The sequence below is a fragment of the Periplaneta americana genome, chromosome 7, assembly GCF_040183065.1.
Source record: "Periplaneta americana isolate PAMFEO1 chromosome 7, P.americana_PAMFEO1_priV1, whole genome shotgun sequence".
NCBI classification, from domain to species: Eukaryota; Metazoa; Arthropoda; class Insecta; order Blattodea; family Blattidae; genus Periplaneta; species Periplaneta americana.
The window spans coordinates 116,808,682-116,825,968 of record NC_091123.1 but is presented as its reverse complement, the minus strand read 5'-3'; the positions used below and the strand labels follow the sequence as shown (position 1 = coordinate 116,825,968).

General features: G+C 36.3%; 1 protein-coding gene across 1 annotated transcript in view; it reads left to right on the top strand.

Moving 5' to 3' along the window:
* Positions 1-17,287, top strand: part of LOC138703380 (probable glutamate receptor) — a 107,979-nt gene that overhangs the window by 30,888 nt on the left and 59,804 nt on the right. Inside the window, exon 2 of the mRNA XM_069831206.1 lies at positions 2,444-2,610. Within this exon, the coding sequence (XP_069687307.1) occupies positions 2,451-2,610 (160 nt within the window). The 5' untranslated portion in view covers positions 2,444-2,450. The remainder of the gene's footprint in view (positions 1-2,443; positions 2,611-17,287) is intronic.

Sequence of the window (17,287 nt, the reverse complement as noted above, 5' to 3'; positions counted from 1 at the left end):
TTTGATGTTTCTCCCTTCTTTATTAATAGCTACAATGTAATATTTTTTCTTCCTTAAAGATAATCGAGGCTAATTTATTAAAATCCTTTCAAGACTGAATCATAATGCCAATAATGAAATTAGGCAAGAACATAGAACCATTAACTTAATTTATAGCAAACAGAAATAAATGAATAGCGTTTATGGAAAGGTAATGACAGAATGATAAGAATTAGACTACGTATGGTTTTTATAACATGAGGCCAGGACACAGTCGAGATGGGAAAGAGAAAAGTGGAGTAGTAGGTGCTACATATTTGGAAGCGGGATGATGATGATGATGATGATGATGATGAAGCTAATAATAATAATAATAATAATAATAATAATAATAATAACAACAATAATAATAATAATAATCCGAAGTACGACATCCCTAAATGACACGTCCACATGCCAAAGCGGAGGTGGACGATAATCCAACCAGAATGGAGGTATCGTGTGGTTAGCAAGCTGATCCCCCCAGCCGTTATAGCTGGCTTTCGTAACCGGATTTCGTTACCTATTGTACCTCCCCAAGTGCACCGGTCCCATACACTGGCCGAAAATTCATGAGAAAATTTCTTCCCGTGTGAGGACTCGAACCAGCGCGCATTCCGTAACGCGAGTCCTAGGCAGGATATCTTAGACCAGGACGCCACGGAGCGGGACTTCGAAAGCATGATGCAACAAGAAAAATCTACATATTTCTAGATACATTTCAAATTACGAGTATTGTGCAAAGTAATGTAATCAAATATTTATAGTTACTTTTGAAATTGAATCGATTACTTAAATTTGGTGAGATGGAACGGTGACTCTGATGGAACGGTGATGTCGGTAACGGTTGGATGTGAATTATAAGCAGATCTCTGAATACAAGTCCATTCCATTTCCTACAAATCGCAGAGGACATGCCGGACACCGAATTTATTTATTTTTTATTTTTGTTTATTTATGTATTTACTTATTTTTATTCATTAATTTCTTATTTATTATTAATTTATGTATTCATTTACTTTCTTATTTACATACTTAGTTACTTAGTTAATTACTTACTTAGTTACTACTTAATTACTTATTTTGTTAATTACTTAGTTACTTATTTATTTGTGTACTTGTTTATTTATTTACTTATTGATTTATTGATTCACTTATTTATTCCCGGTCGGGACAAGTTACCTGGTTGAGGTTTTTTCTGGGGTTTCCCTCAACCCAATATGAGCAAATGCTGGGTAATTTTCCGTGTTGGACTCCGGATTCATTTGATTGGCATTATCACCTTCATCTCATTCAGACGCTAAATAACCTAAGATGTTGATAAAGCGTCGTAAAATAACCTAATAAAAATGTAATTATTTATTTATTTAACCTGATAGAGAAAAGGCCTCAAAACCTTCTCTTACAATCTTTCAGGGTATTACATCTGCAATCTAATCGGAGAATGATTTAAGAGTTATGTACTACTCTTGTAACTATGAAAATGAGTACACCGTTATGGAGTAACGGCTATCACGTCTTACCGTGAAACGAGTGGGCCCGGATTGAATCCTGGTTGGTAAAGTTAAAGTTGAGATTTTTTCCGAGGTTTTCCCTCAACCAATCGAAGCATAATTACTGGGCAACTTTCGGCGTTGAACATAGAATTCATTTCGCCATCACAATTGAATACCTAACATTCTAAATGTGCTAAGTGCCAATGTTTTAAATTTAATTTTATTCAATCTAAGGGAGGAACATCCATGTGAGAATAATAGGCTATACTAGATTGTCTTTGTTGTAGCTCAAGGTGTGACTCATTCGTGCGCCAAAAGACGGTGTTGTATCTAACATGCATTTCGCAGTGTGTTTTTTTTATCAATATCTCAGAAAGTTGTTTTTGGCACTTAGCACATTTAGAATGTTAGGTCCTCAATTACACTTCCCCTTTTTCATCATCTCCGTTTCTTTCCTAGGTTTCGGATTTGTTCCGATGCGGAGAGTCGGCTGCGGGTCGCCAACGAACTTGGACTGTGTAGATATGTGGTCATTCGTTGTTAGTGGTAGTGCTATGCACCGTGGGCTCTCCACAGAGCTCCTGGTAACTCGTGAAATCGGGGATGTGGGGCCGCGGTGAGGTCTACGCTGAAAGGTATAGGGATCATATAGGCTGTATGGAAATTCAGAGGCGCTGAGGCAGAGGGAACTCTAGCCTTAGGGGCTTTAGGGCATGCACACCATTTCATACCGGGTAATACAATGGGCTAACCTGCGTGCGAGGACAGTCCCAGTCCGTGCTCTCCCCTGAAGGAAGACTAATAGACGAACGGACAGACAGATAGATAGATAAAACTACAAAAATGGACTTCAGAAGAAGTTCAGGAAGACAATTTTTAAGGTGATTTTGTGATGGTATGAGATTTAGATATCAACATTGTGTTTTCAGGTAAAGAATGGAGTCTCTGCGTAGAATTATGGCAGTCCTTACATTCTACATAGCAGTGGCTGAGAGTGAGATTTCGCCGCAGATAGCTGCTGGAGTCGTCTCCGCTATTCAACAACGCTACCTCTCTGGGTGTGTGTTTCTGCTTCAGACATCTAACAAAGACCTGTGTAAGTGTCCATCTTATATGTATTGTGAATGGACTATTCAATTTAATTTAGGGAGAAGGGGCACTACGGCCCAGCACTGAGAACTTTCAAAATCTATTACGCTGACCCTGAAGCGTATTTTCAAAGCTACACCAAATGAATACACCAAGGTTCGATGCATACCCTGTCTTCGAGCAAGCAACATCACTCGTCCAAAGATCAGCCGGCGTTCGAGGAATACTATGGAATGCTGACGGACTACACTTTTTCCAGATTTCAGAAAATATCAATTGTATTTCAGAAATTATCAAATGTATTCCAGATTAGTCAATTTAATTTCAGAAGTTATCAATTGTATTTCAGATTTGTCAATTCAATTTCAGATAGTATCAAATGTATTTCAGGTTTGTCAATTGTATTTCAGATGGTATCAGATGTATTTCAGAAAATAAGCAATGCATTTAAGTTTACGTAGTCACTTTTATTTCACAAAATAACAAATGTAGGCCTACTTAAGATTTTAACATATATTTAAAAAATGGAAAATAGATTTTAAAAATCCTCAACTTTTTTGCATTTCAGCGTCCGGCAGGCATATTCTCCATAGCTAAAGCTGCAGCTTGATGAATTATACTGTGTTGTACTGCACGAGCACAATCACCACCAACAATATTATGTGTGTTGATTCATCAATTTTATTCTCTACAGTAGGTAAATTAGCCTACAACACCAGGAGCCATGACGTCAGAAATTCCAAGATGGGTCTTTACGTACGTCTTCACTTTACACCAAATGATCTCGATTGGATTTAACATTGGAGAATAAGGTGCCAACCGTAACTTCTGAAATACAAATGATAGTTTCTCAAATACAATTGACAAATCTGAAATACGATTGATGTTTTCTGAAATAGAATTGATACTATCTGAAATTGAATTGACTAATCTGAAATACAAATGATACTATCTGCAATTAAATTGACAAATCTGAAATACAATTGATGTTTTCTGAAATACAATTGATACTATCTGAAATTGAATTGACTAATCTGAAATACAAATGATACTATCTGCAATTAAATTGACAAATCTGAAAAAAACAATTAATATTTTCTGAAATACAATTTGAAAAGGTGTAGATATATGTTGACGGAATGATGTAGATGCCTATTACGAGGACCCTAAGTGCGATCTTGACCGCTATAACTGTCATTTTGTTTTTCTTTTTTCAATGGAAAATTCCAGGACTGACCGAACTCGATCCCGGACACCCTGCGCGACAAGCTGAAAGTCTAGGAACTCAGCTACTGCAGGAGGCTATGAGGTTTTAAAATATTCATATGAAAGTACAATAAAAACCCATATAGCGCGGTCAAATTTACCGCGAATTCGTATTTAACGCGGGGAAAGTAGGTCCCCCAGTAAAAAAAAAAAAAAGACAAAATATACAATACATTCAGTGGAAATCGAACTTTAAAACAAAATAATTCTAAAAGATAATACTGAACAGATCGTTTCTGGAGTATAAAGGTACAGTCATACTGCGCAACTCTTGTACTGCGACGTGTGAACAACTGTGCAACCCGAAAAGTATAGGCCGCGCCACCGTTTTTGGCATGTGAAATAAGTAATGGAAACCTTAAGTGCGAGTGTCTTACATTTGTAGCAGAGTACGGGCGATAAAGTTGGCAATTGTGATTGGCAGATTATTGATGTGACGTATCTTCAGGAGGAGGTACCGTTCTCAGCTGCAGTGACAACAGAAGCTCACTGACTGGACACTGTACTCAAGGACACACCGCAGGAACGGTAGCGTAGGGAAAGTTAAGTGCGAGTATCTTACTTTTGCCACAGTCTGGGCAGCAAGACTGACAACTGTGGTTGGCAGATTGCTGACGTGACATGTATAGGAGGCGGTACCATTCTCAGCTACACTATCAACAGATGCTCGCAGACTGTACATTGTACTCAATAGCGGCTGCCGAATCTACTGCCCGCTACTTTTTCATGCTGCGCGCAGCTTACAAGTAGCGACATGTGAACATGATTCTCAAGGTTGCAGCAGCAGCAGCATTTTTGATATCGTTTTTGTTGAAACTTTTGCTGCGGTTGCGACCAGTGTTGCCACCCAAATGTGCCAATGATACTTTTATTGTGTGTATATATTTTAATGTTAGATGTGATGAAAATGAATGAATTGTAACAGTTACTAAATGTACAACACAGTGAGAGAATATTTGCTGATGATAAAATCCATTTTTTTTAATTTTCCGTAGCGTAGTTTCAAACAGGAGGGTTGCCAACACTGATTACGTGAATATGCTGTTGGTTATCATTTAAATATATAGGCGCTTTTAATAGCTTTATAGTAAAAATAAAGCCAATTTCTGAATACTAGTTAGGACAGAAAAGCAAATAATAGATAAATAAGCTATCGCATGAGTTCCATAATAATGCGAACAAAACCACAAAATGTATATGGAAAAGTCAACACGAATATGGAAACCTACAGCTAGATTGCGCCTGCAAAAGTAGCGCCTTGTGTGTGTGATCAGACACGCAACCTCCAGTTGCAACTTTTCAGCGCTCTGGTTGCACAGCACGAGAAGTAGCGTGCAGCGCGCTACTTTTGGCTTACGTGTGAACACGACACGCAACTTTTGCAGCTGCAGTACAAAAGTTGCGCAACAAAAGTAGCGAGTGTGACGTTACCTTAACGTGCTGCATCACCAGGTATGTGTACGGCCCTTAGTGGACAATGGACCTTGTTTTAGGGGTTGTAAAACTGTATTCCAAAGAATTTTTCAGGCATAACGGGGAACAATTTGTGCCTTAACAAGTTATGAATGGATTTTTATTTTAGTTTTCTCAACTCTTGTAAAGTGAAAGTTATACTGTATCGTGTTTTAGTCTGTGTCACATGTTCCGAATCTTAATTTAATTAAACGTTAGGTGCAGTAATGTCGCAAAAGCGAAAAGCAGTGTCTAGTTTATATTACAGTACGTATTACATTATTTAGATTCATGTATAGAGTTATAGCACAGTCTAGTATACGAAGCTCAATACTTCATAAATATGCATCCATAGATAGTTGCTGACCACCAGGATCGCTACTATCGCCATATCATAGACCCCTTTCCTAGCAGACGATAATCTATGTTCGGGTTTTCTATTTCAGTGTATGGAGCTCAGTGAAATATTATATTATAACTTTATTGCGTATCATTGCTAAGTTTTATTTAGTGTAATGTGTCCATAAGTTCCGTTTACTTTTTGTTGCATAATTTTTTGCAGAAATAATTACAAAACTGTGTTATTTTAATGTGAATAGAATTTTACATGTTAACAATCTGTTCCCATCAACATTTTAAGTTTAGAATGGTAGCTATTTTGAGGTTTAATAAAAAATAATTTATATTGTGACTTTAATTTAGCATATCTACCTTCATTAATTGTAGATAGAAAATTTACCATACCACTCCTATGAAATTAGTGTACGTAAGATTGTCTTACGTCGTCTCTTAGGCAGCAGACAAATACAATAATTCAGTACTCAATTGTAGTATTAAAATACAGACAAAGTGAATGTGCGGGGTATCATACATGACATTATGCTTAATTATAATGTATAATTGCGGATATAGGAATGTAAGTTAAATATAATAAACATAACCTATAATTTCCATATGACATAACATACATATATAATAGCACGGCATTGGAGACTTTGTAAATCTAGTTGCTCTTGTAATTGCGCTGTGAGGTTACCGTATTTCAATGTAGTGCAGTACAGCTGTTCTTTAGTCAATAAGGCAGCACTCATAAAGCGGTGGAACTAGCGCTGAGGCAGTTCCTGTGATTTCGGAAGTGAAAATCGTTGCATTTACAAGAGATTTTTGTGGAGGTGCAATTGATCGTATAAGCAAGACATAATAAAAGCCTAAACTAACCAAGCCTAACCTGTCACAAATCCGTATATTATGCAAGGAGTATAAGTACAAAGGAACTACCTCAGCCCTAGTTTAGCCTACTAGTATATTAATCAGATTTCAGATTGGAGTACCGTAAGAAACTAATGAATACAACTGAAATATAGACAAATTGCGTTTACAAGTTATCATACGTAAGTTTATGATTAATTATGATTTATAAATGCAAATATTAAAGTACTGGTACAGTAAATATATTATAACCTATAATTTCACCATATCTAAATATCCGTGCTGTACAACTGAAAATTATTGAATCGTGCATAAATGAATGTACAATAATTCTGCAATATTTAATCGAAATAAAGACACATACGAACAACGTAATTTTCACACCAAAAATAATATTTCACCTTAACTCGCAAGTGAATTATGTCATTGTTTTAAATTTTTTAATGCAATTACACTACATTTTAGAGAAATATATATGTTACTCTTTATGCATTCCAACTAATTTATATGGTTCAAATGCCGCCCTTCGCGATCGGGTTAAGCGAGTCACATGGTTTGCCTTAAGGCCTATATTAGATCACAATCACAGTCTATTGTTCCTAGTACTCACAGCGCTCCAAGCGGCTAGAAACTATCGCGAGAAATGCAAAAACCATCCCAAGCTTCGTAACTGTACGGGTATACACTAAACTGTGGTTATAGTGCATTAAATTACTGGCTTTATCCATCTCCATGTGACTTGTCATTTCCTTAACACACGGACTACAATCACTTCCGATATATCGCGGTTGAGTTATAACACACTATTTCGGGCTTTTACTGCATTTAAAATCGTGAAAGGTCACTGCGATCACTGATTTAGGATTGTTTATAACTTAATACAAAATATGAATAAAACAACGATTACAGAGATAAAAGTTCTATACATGAAGGTTAGACTATATTAAAGTGACGTGATATAACTACAAATGCAGAAATCAGATATGAACTCGAAATGCGTTTAGTAAAGTGCGCATATTAAATAGACATAAATTTAACAACAAAACTGGGAACACGAACTCGTCGCCTTCCACACGAAGCGACTTAACACAAAAAGGTCGATTTTAGAGCTACGCCGGTTTTGAATGCATCTACATGTAGTTTACACACCGAGGTAAACTACATACAAATGTATTCAAAACCGGCGTATCTTAAAAATCGATTATTTTTTTTTAGTTACGTCTCTTCGTACAGAAGACGACGAATTAACGTAAAGCATGTATACTTAGCTGGGTGAGTGGAAGAGAAGGCCTTACGGCAGTGATGTCAAAGAAAGAGCGCATAACGGACGTTCGATTCCTTCGCGTGCTTACGTGCTGGAGTGGAATTCCGTAAACAGAGAAACGAGCAAGACACAGGGGCGGACAAAGTGAAAATGATCTGGTATCCAGATGTAATAATTTGTTACACATTTGTTTATACACTTTTATTAAATTAATTATCTGATAGCTGAATAATTTATATACGCTTTATAATAGTCAGCCAAGGTTAGTTTTGTAGACTATTATAGCCGAGTACTGTTTTAGTAAATTAAAAATAACGTAACAGAATTATTTCTGAATATTCTTGGTTATTACAATTACTGTCTTCAGTGATAGCGAAAATAGGGAAAATGAACATTGCAAAATGAAGTTTAATCAGAATAGTCAGTCAAGGTTAGTTTTGCAGACTATTATAGCCGACAGCCATATGAACTTGGAATTTTAATCTGTTTTTATTGACCATTGTCTATAATTACGCTAATGTGATTCTGACAAATAAACATGATTGATTGATTCATTGATTGGTTGAATACTGCTTTATACATAACATAACATATATAATGATTTCTGAACATTCTTGGTTATTAAAATTACTACTGTATCATTTGTAACGGCGAAAATAAGGAAAATTAGGATTTCAAAATTAAGTTTCACCAGAATCGTTCCTACGATTTCTGTACGATACCAGTCTTGTAATGTTTGGTACTATGTTATTTGAAGTAGCAAGTCGAATCTTAGCACACATAGGCTACTGTCATCAGATAATTTGGCCCTTAATCTTGACTTTGTTAGTTTCATAAATTAAAAAAATTGTTCACATACATATCAGCTACCGAAAATTGTTATTATTTGAGTTGAAAATTTACGGACCATAGGATTCAGTTCAGGGCTCAAACATTTGTAAAAGGTAAGGAGGTCCTGATTATTATATGCATTTTTTAACAACGTTGAATTACCAATATCAATTATTTCTAGCTGCAATATAGTGGTACAGTTTCTATGTTTGCAGCAAGAGGTCGATAGAAAAGTTCTAGTTTAGTCCGCTGGGCGCATGATTAATGCCAACTGTACACTGTACAACCCTCACTGAAGCTCGCATTCGTAGCTGGCGCGCTCTGCGTGCTCCAGTGGCGCAAGCGTTCCCGTAGCGCATATACCCTCTGATTGACATCCCTGCCTTACGGCCTTAACTCCACCAGCTAGAATAAATTATTATTATTATTATTATTATTATTATTATTATTATTATTATTATTATTATTATTGGTTCATAGATTTTGTTCACTGATCTAATATTTCCGGCCGCAGTATAGCCCTGTTGTTCACTCAATCTTTAACGGAAAACAATACCGGAGTATTTTCTTGAGCGATAAACACGGCAAGCATGACTGACTGAAATCCTTACTGCTACTAATGCTGATTGTCTGCAAAGGTGGAGCCTTAACCTCCCTCTACTCTGTGGGTGTGTACTTATTTCCTACACTAAGCAATATTTTTCAGCTACAAATTGAGAAACTACTTTGTAATGTGTTATATCTGAAAAATATTTTACATGCCTATAGAAAAGTCCATGATAATTATTGTCCGCGAAATTTATCTGGGCAGTTAAGAGAGAGATGCGTGGGGACGATTCAGCGTTAATGGCCCCTGTCCTTGGTTGTTTGGCTAGTAGCGAGCTGTGTTTGCGTCATAAGAAAGAAATTTAATCACAAATGTGCATAGGAGGGGAAGAGGAAAGAGGAAGAATGAAAATAATATCTATGCTCGAAGTTGAGGGACATTCATGTCAAGAAAATATAAGCCATAATGACATTGTTTAATAAACAGACGTAGTGGTTAAATATAGTAACGGGACGTGTGGAAGAATATTGTGTTTTAAGACGGAGTGTACCGCGACATGATAAGAAGGAAGTGTTAGATGTTATGACTGCACGGCCTGACTTGTGTGATCCAGGCCGCCAGTAGTGACGAGTAACTCGCTCTTAAGGGGCCTTTACACCGAGGCAACTAGTTGCCTACAGCATGCGATCGTTGGTTGCCACTCATGTTGCCACGCAGCATGCTGTCGGCAGCAATCATTGCAGCATGCTGCCGACTCATTTACGCCCATTGCGATTGGTTGCTTTAAATTTGAGCGAGTTTATGCAGAGATGTCGGTGCAGACAGTTGCTGCTGCTGTTGCCTACCCACTTTTGAACAGGAGGAGGAAACTTATTCAGGGAAAGATGTGGTGCAGGCAGATCTTCATAAATAGTGATATACATCGCAATGACTTTTTAAATAAACTGCTTGCTGATGACGCTTACCTGTTCAGAAATTTTATCCGAATTAGTAAAGAGGACTTCGATTACCTTCTGAACAAGGTAGCTCCTCTCATTTTAAAATCCGATACCAATTATTTATCGAGGTAGTAGACCAGCTGAAAAACTACATTGCACATTGAGGTTTTTGGCTACAGGAGATTCATATAGTTCATTGATGTAGCTGTTCTTAATATCTGACTCTGCGATATCATTTTTTATCCCCAAGGTCTACGAAGACATCAGTGAAGCTTTGAAGGACTACATAAACATAAGTACATTTTACTGTAATAAATACTTTATTTTTGTATAATTAGCATTATTTGTTTAAATGTATAAGAATATTAGTAAAAATAATTTTCAATGGAAAAAAACACTTCAATAAGCCAATTGTTAGTAAACAAAGTAATCATAAAGCACAAGCACGCCTTCACAAAGTAATTAAATCGAACCTAAAAATATATTTAGTCCTGATTCTGGAGGCCGTTCTGATGTTTTCTCTAGCATTTCAGAAGAAACTATTTCACTTTCAGAAAAGGAAGAGCTGATTGATGGGGTTGTATAAGGGTCTGCCTACTTCTTGGTCTACCACGTCCTCATTCTATAAAAAGGAGAAACAATGAAAAATGAACATCCTCGACAATTTATTAACAGGCATAAATATTTATTTATGTATTTATTCATTTAAGACGCCTAACACAAAGATGGCTGGAAGGAAATTGCTAGAGAATTTAATGAGACCTGGAATTTTCCCCACTGTGTTTGATCGGTCAATGGGAAACATGTCGTTATGCAGAATCCTGCAAATTCTGAAAGTATTTACAGCTGTCAAAAGAAAAAGTGGCCGCTCTCCTGAAACAAAGTTCTCTTCAGGTATCTTCGCTACAATTCGGAGACAGGCGATGTTACATGTTGTTGCACCACGTTGCCTGATATCTACAGTTATAATTGAAGTAATCTGTGTGTTATCGATAGCATAATGGTAGCGTTCAGGCCTCTTATTCATGAGGTCCTGCGTTCGACTACAACCACGTGCTTTTTATGTTCTTTTTTGTTATGTTTTTGAGAGAGACAAACTATACATAATGGCTCCTTTCTCTTTTACGATTATTTTAGTAATTAACATCAGGTTCATTAATATATTATGCCATGACTTTATCATTATGATATTGTGGCTGCAAATGGAAAGAAAAAAGATTTTATTCTCAATAAAAATATCTTTCGTGGCATAAACAAAACAAATTTACTGGCGTCGGCCTTAAAACATTCAAACAATTAAGCGTTCAAAAAACAAAACAAAAAGCCACAATTCAATATTTAGTCTATCTTCCTCTTATCTCGATCATCTTGCAGTCGAGTGGGCATGGAATTGACTAGTCTTTGCAAATAGCGACTGTTCTTAGACACGATATTCCAGGCATTCTGAACATACATACATAAGTGTTATGTCCATGGGCAGGTCTTTCATTGCAAACCCAGCAATCTCCAATCTTTCCTATTTCTGCCTTCCTCTTAGTCTCCGCATATGATCCACATATCCTAATGTCGTCTATTATTCTTTTCAACCAGAGACCCAACCAATTACTTTTTATCTTTCTAATCAGTTTCAGCATCATTCTTTCTTCACTCACTTTTTCAAACACAATTTTATTTCTTATTCTATCTGTCCACTTCACACGCACCGTTCTTCTCCACATCCACATTTCAAATGCTTCAATTCGTTTCTCTTCATTTCGTCGTAATGTCCATGTTCCTTCCCCATATAATGCCACACTCCACACAAAGCACTTCACTAGTCTCTTCCTTAGTTCTTTTTCCAGAGGTCCGCGGAAGATCCTTCTTCTTCTATTAAAAGCTTCCTTTGTTCATGTTTGCAGTTTTTCTTGGGAAGGATAGGCCTAAATGCGGTAACATCCCGTTGCTTTCCGCACACCACTATCTCTTTCGCATCTTATTAAATTCCAGGGAGCCCAAGCGTGGAGATGAGGATAGTGGATTTGACTAATTGGGCCCTCCGGACTTCACCGAAAGTCACGGCAAGGGTTAAATATTAATTCTATCAGGATGTTTGACCCTATCAGAGATCGGGAAATCTCAATTAGCCTTTGCCCCCCGCATCCTTGACTAGCTTCTACGAATCATCAGAAAATCTTAGAGTGTGATTGGGCCAATTTTTCCGAAAATGTTTCCACACTTTTGCCCTCGTAGCTCAGCGGACGAACGTCGGAATTTAGATGTCAACGTCTCAGGTTCAATTCCTCGTTACTCCTTTTCATTTTATTGTGGTTCAAGATAGTATAATGTAATAATACAAAAAGAAAAACTAATAGCAGTATTATGCAACTGGATTTTTCCAAACCTAATATTAAATTTATGTTATTTATATCGCTAAAGAACGATTACAATATAAATAACTTGAATATTACTTATACAGTATCACTAAAGAACGATAACACAATATAAATGATAAATATCGGTTTGTTTAATTAATATAAGATATTATATAATACGTATTTAATTATCTAAATAAAATAACCTATTTTACAAAGAAATATGTTTATTTGTGTTATAATAATTACTTACATAAAATACAGATTATTTATATTGCGAAAGAACAATAACAATATAAATAACTTGAATATTATTTTATAATGCTAATGAAGGAAAACAATATAAATGATAACTTGAATATTATTTATATCGCTAAAGAACGATAACAATATAAAAAACGTGAATATTATTCATATCGGAATTTCACAGATTTATTACAGATGTATTTAAGAAATTGTAGAAGAATAGTAATTAGTAACAGTGTCCTATTTATTCTTCTTGGAGCCAAATTTGTAACTTTTAAAAGTGTGGTTACTATGTTGAAGTGTATGTGTTGCAACGGATGCTTGATTTGTTATGTATGTGAGTCAGTTATGGGATGCTTGATGTCGTCGCAATGCCGTAATTATAGTTTGATTGTGTCTGTGTGACTATTGTGTATTAATTTATGATGTATGGTACGGAAAGCTGCGTATTTGTGTTATAGAAGTGTTACGTATGTGTGTTGTTAATGTTTTTGTATGTTTCAAATTGATAACTGATATTTGTTTTGCAATCGCAATGCCTAATTTAAGGATTGTTTATGTTTTGTTTACATCGCGTAAGCTAATTTAATTTTCTTTTCCATTTCTCTTTATGCTTATCTTTTTTGTGAATAAAACTATAGCCCTAACATACATATGTAAAATAGGGCTAACCGCCATTGGAGATACTGTAGCTACAATAGTAATAATTATTATTCATATCGTTATAAAACGATAACAGAATACAAATGATGACTTGAATTTTATTCATATCTCTAAAGAACGATAACAAAATATAAATAACGTGATATCCATAAAGAACGATAACTGGATATAAATGATAATTTGAATATCATTTACATCGCTAAAGAACGATTAAAAAATAAAATGAAAACATGAAGAAGGCCCGAACCCGGAACCTTTGAATCATTAAACAAGCACTCTACCGCTGGTCTGCGAGGAGCAGATATGGAACACTATCATAGTTCCGGAACTGCTTGTACAAGCACATGCATCGTGTAACATCGCCGCGACCCGAAGTGGACTTTGAAAATATTCGCTGTTCACGAGTGCGGCCACTTTTTTTTTTGACAGCTGTACCTTAATTACAAGGGAATTTTAGTATTGTTTTAATGGCTATTTAGGACGCCAACTACTGCTTAACTTTCGCTAATGCAAGATGCAGGGTAGAATCTCAGACGGTATTTCGGGAGACAACTTTCTTCAAAAAGATGGATACGAAAACATTGAATCTACCTTCCCCGAACCTCTACCAGGAAGAGAAGTACAACAACTATACGTTATTCTAGGAGATGATGCTTTCGTCCTGAGTGAGAACTTACTGAAACCTTATCCTGGTCTTTATTTGGACATGGATTCCAGGTTATACAATTACAGGCATTGCCGTGGTCGCTGGATTATCGAAAACACATTTGGTTTAATGTGTCCGGTATTTTGTGTATTCCGAAAAAAAAAACTTTTGAATGTAGAGAACACAAAACGAGTCAGGGAGTTCCGAGTGTGAAAGACAGGATGAAACAATTATCCCGGGGCGTGGCGAAATATAACTCGAGGAGACACAGGCATTCTAGACCTTCAGAGACATCCTAGGAGACCGAAAGAAGCAGAAAAGGCTATCAGGGATGATTTAAAGTCTATTTCGTGTCGAGTGAAGGATGTGTCCCATGGCAAGGCACTTATATTTAGACGTGTTTACCCTGTTAAAATTTGGCATAAAACTATAGATTTGTGCTAGAAGTGAAAGTATTTATGGAAAATGTTCATTGCTATTATTGTGTACAATAAAGACATTTAAATAATTAAACAAGCTCTTTATTATTTTCCTGACAATGCATTTCTTTCATAACAGGTATCCTATTATTTTAATTTTACGTAAAAATGCGTTTTATCACTAATATAATGATTTTATGTACACTAAATACAAACACTTGCCTCGGAATCAATATTCTCATCAGTTGAAAGTCACTTTCTTGGCGCGTCAACATCAAGAAGAAAGCACAGTGAAGCGAAATGCACCCACTGATCACCCTGAGCTGACCAGCTTTTTTTCTTCCTGTAGCTGTGGAATGTTCTTCTCAAGTTTTTTTTTACTTTGTCTTTAGCTTCCTTTACTGCCACAATCGAACTTTAAGGCTATTTTTTTTCCCATAACTTCAACTTTTTTCTATTATCTTTGTAATTGGGATCTCGCAAGTCCCATAAAATGTGATTTTCATGGTGTTCTTCAATTAGAAGCTTTGTTTTATTTTTGTCTCTATCGCTTGGTCCGAAAGGTTGTGGGTTCGAGTCCCGCCTCGGGCATGGGTGTTGTGTACGTACTGTTTAAGAAAAGCGGAAAAACATAAAACAGAAAAACAGAAAAAAGAGAAACGAAAAAAAAAAAATTGTATCCCAACTTATCGTGCCGCATGCGACTGGACTGCTGAACCCAACAGCGGTGGATAAGCTTGCGAACTGAAGCAACCGGCGGATTGGCGCCGCAAGCCGTATGCGACTGTGCTGGCACCCTAGACAAGTGAGCAACCTGCAGCATGTGATCGTGCCGCATGCTGCATGATGGCCTATGGTTGCTTCAGTGTAAAGGCATTTTAAGCTTTCGAACTGGAGCAACCGGAGGATTAGCACCGCAAGCCGTACTCAAAGTGAGCAACTTGCAGCATGCGATCATCTAGCTGTAGAGAGGTCGCTTCTAGTAAAAGCAAGGAAAGAGAAGGGAGGACGGTCTACGAGACGGGTAAAATACATTTGCTTGCTTAGTGTGATCGAAGAGTTCGTTGTGCTTAGAGTTGTGTATTATTTTAATAATAATAATAATAATAATAATAATAATAATAATAATAATAATAATAATTTTATTAAATAACATTATTACGTTACGGTATATTTATTAATATTATACTATGTTCTAATAGAACATAAGCATGAATATCCTTATAAGATCTTTGAAACGTAATTTTTCACTGCCATCCAATTTTTAACCAATTTTAACGTGTGTTTATTTTTGTATAATAAAAAATGCTTGTCATTATTACACTTACACAATATTACACACAATATTATTGTGTATGATGGCTAAGACATTTAACATAACAGGAAAATCCATGGAAACAATCAAATGCAATGAAATATATATAATTTTATTTTAAACTTCAAGGGAAGGGGGTTCAAACCCGGTAACCGCCCCCCTCACGTATGCCTCTGTAAAAGACCTATAGCTCTTCTATTTCAAAGATTTTATGTATCCCATAACATCAGCAGTTCACGGTCAGATATGAATTGCAATAATTGGAGTTATGATTATACTGTATTATACACAGACGAAGAAAAATGTAATTTATTTAAATTTGTTATTTTGTGAATCCATACACTTTCATCTACCATATCCAATGGAATGCATTGAAAATAAATACCGAATGATGTTTTTGTAACTGTACGTACAACTGCTGCAGCGATGGTCAGATAGCTAGCAGATAAATAGGTACGGGGCAGTGAGAGAGCACTAGGGAACCGAGCTGCCTAGTTAACTTCCGCGGACTATATACTTTATTGTGGAATTTGTCCAGTAAAAAAATGTCTAGCTTGTTACAGTTTGTAGTTCTGCCATTACAATCGTCGAAGAAAAAGTAGGGCTGTGCTATTTCCATGAAGAAGAGACGATTGAATTTATAACACAATGGTGTTATAGTGATGCTCTTTAATAATAATACTTACTTACTGGCTTTTAAGGAACCCGGAGGTTCATTGCCGCCCTCACATAAGCCCACCATTGGTCCCTATCCTGAGAAAGATTAATCCAGTCTCTACCATCATATCCCACCTCCCTCAAATCCATTTTAATATTATCTTCCCACCTACGTCTCGGCCTCCCCAAAGGTCTTTTTCCCTCCGTCCTCCCAACTAACACTGTATATGCATTTCTGGATTCGCCCATACGTGCTACATGTCCTGCCCATCTCAAACGTCTGGATTTTATGTTCCTAATTATGTCAGGTGAAGAATACAATGCGTGCAGCTCTGCGTTGTGTAACTTTCTCCATTCTCCTGTAACTTCATCCCTCTTAGCCACAAATATTTTCCTAAGAACCTTATTCTCAAACACCCTTAATCTCTGTTCCTCTCTCAAAGTGAGAGTCCAAGTTTCACAAGCATACAGAACAACCGGTAATATAACTGTTTTATAAATTCTAACTTTCAGATTTTTTGACAGAAGACTAAATGACAAAAGCTTCTCAACCGAATAATAATATTTATTCTGCATTTAATTTTCTCCCGAGTGTCATTTGTATTTGTTACTGTTGCTCCAAGATATTTGAATTTTTCCACCTCTTCGAAAGATAAATCTCCAATTTTTATAGTTCCATTTCGTACAATATTCTGGTCACGAGACATAATCATATACTTAGTCTTTTCGGGGTTTACTTCCAACACTATCGCTTTACTTGCTTCAACTAGAATTTCCGCGTTTTCCCTAATCGATTGTGGATTTTCTCCTAGCATATTCACGTCATCCGCATAGACAAACAGCTGATGTAACCCATTCAACTCCAAACCAATAATAATAA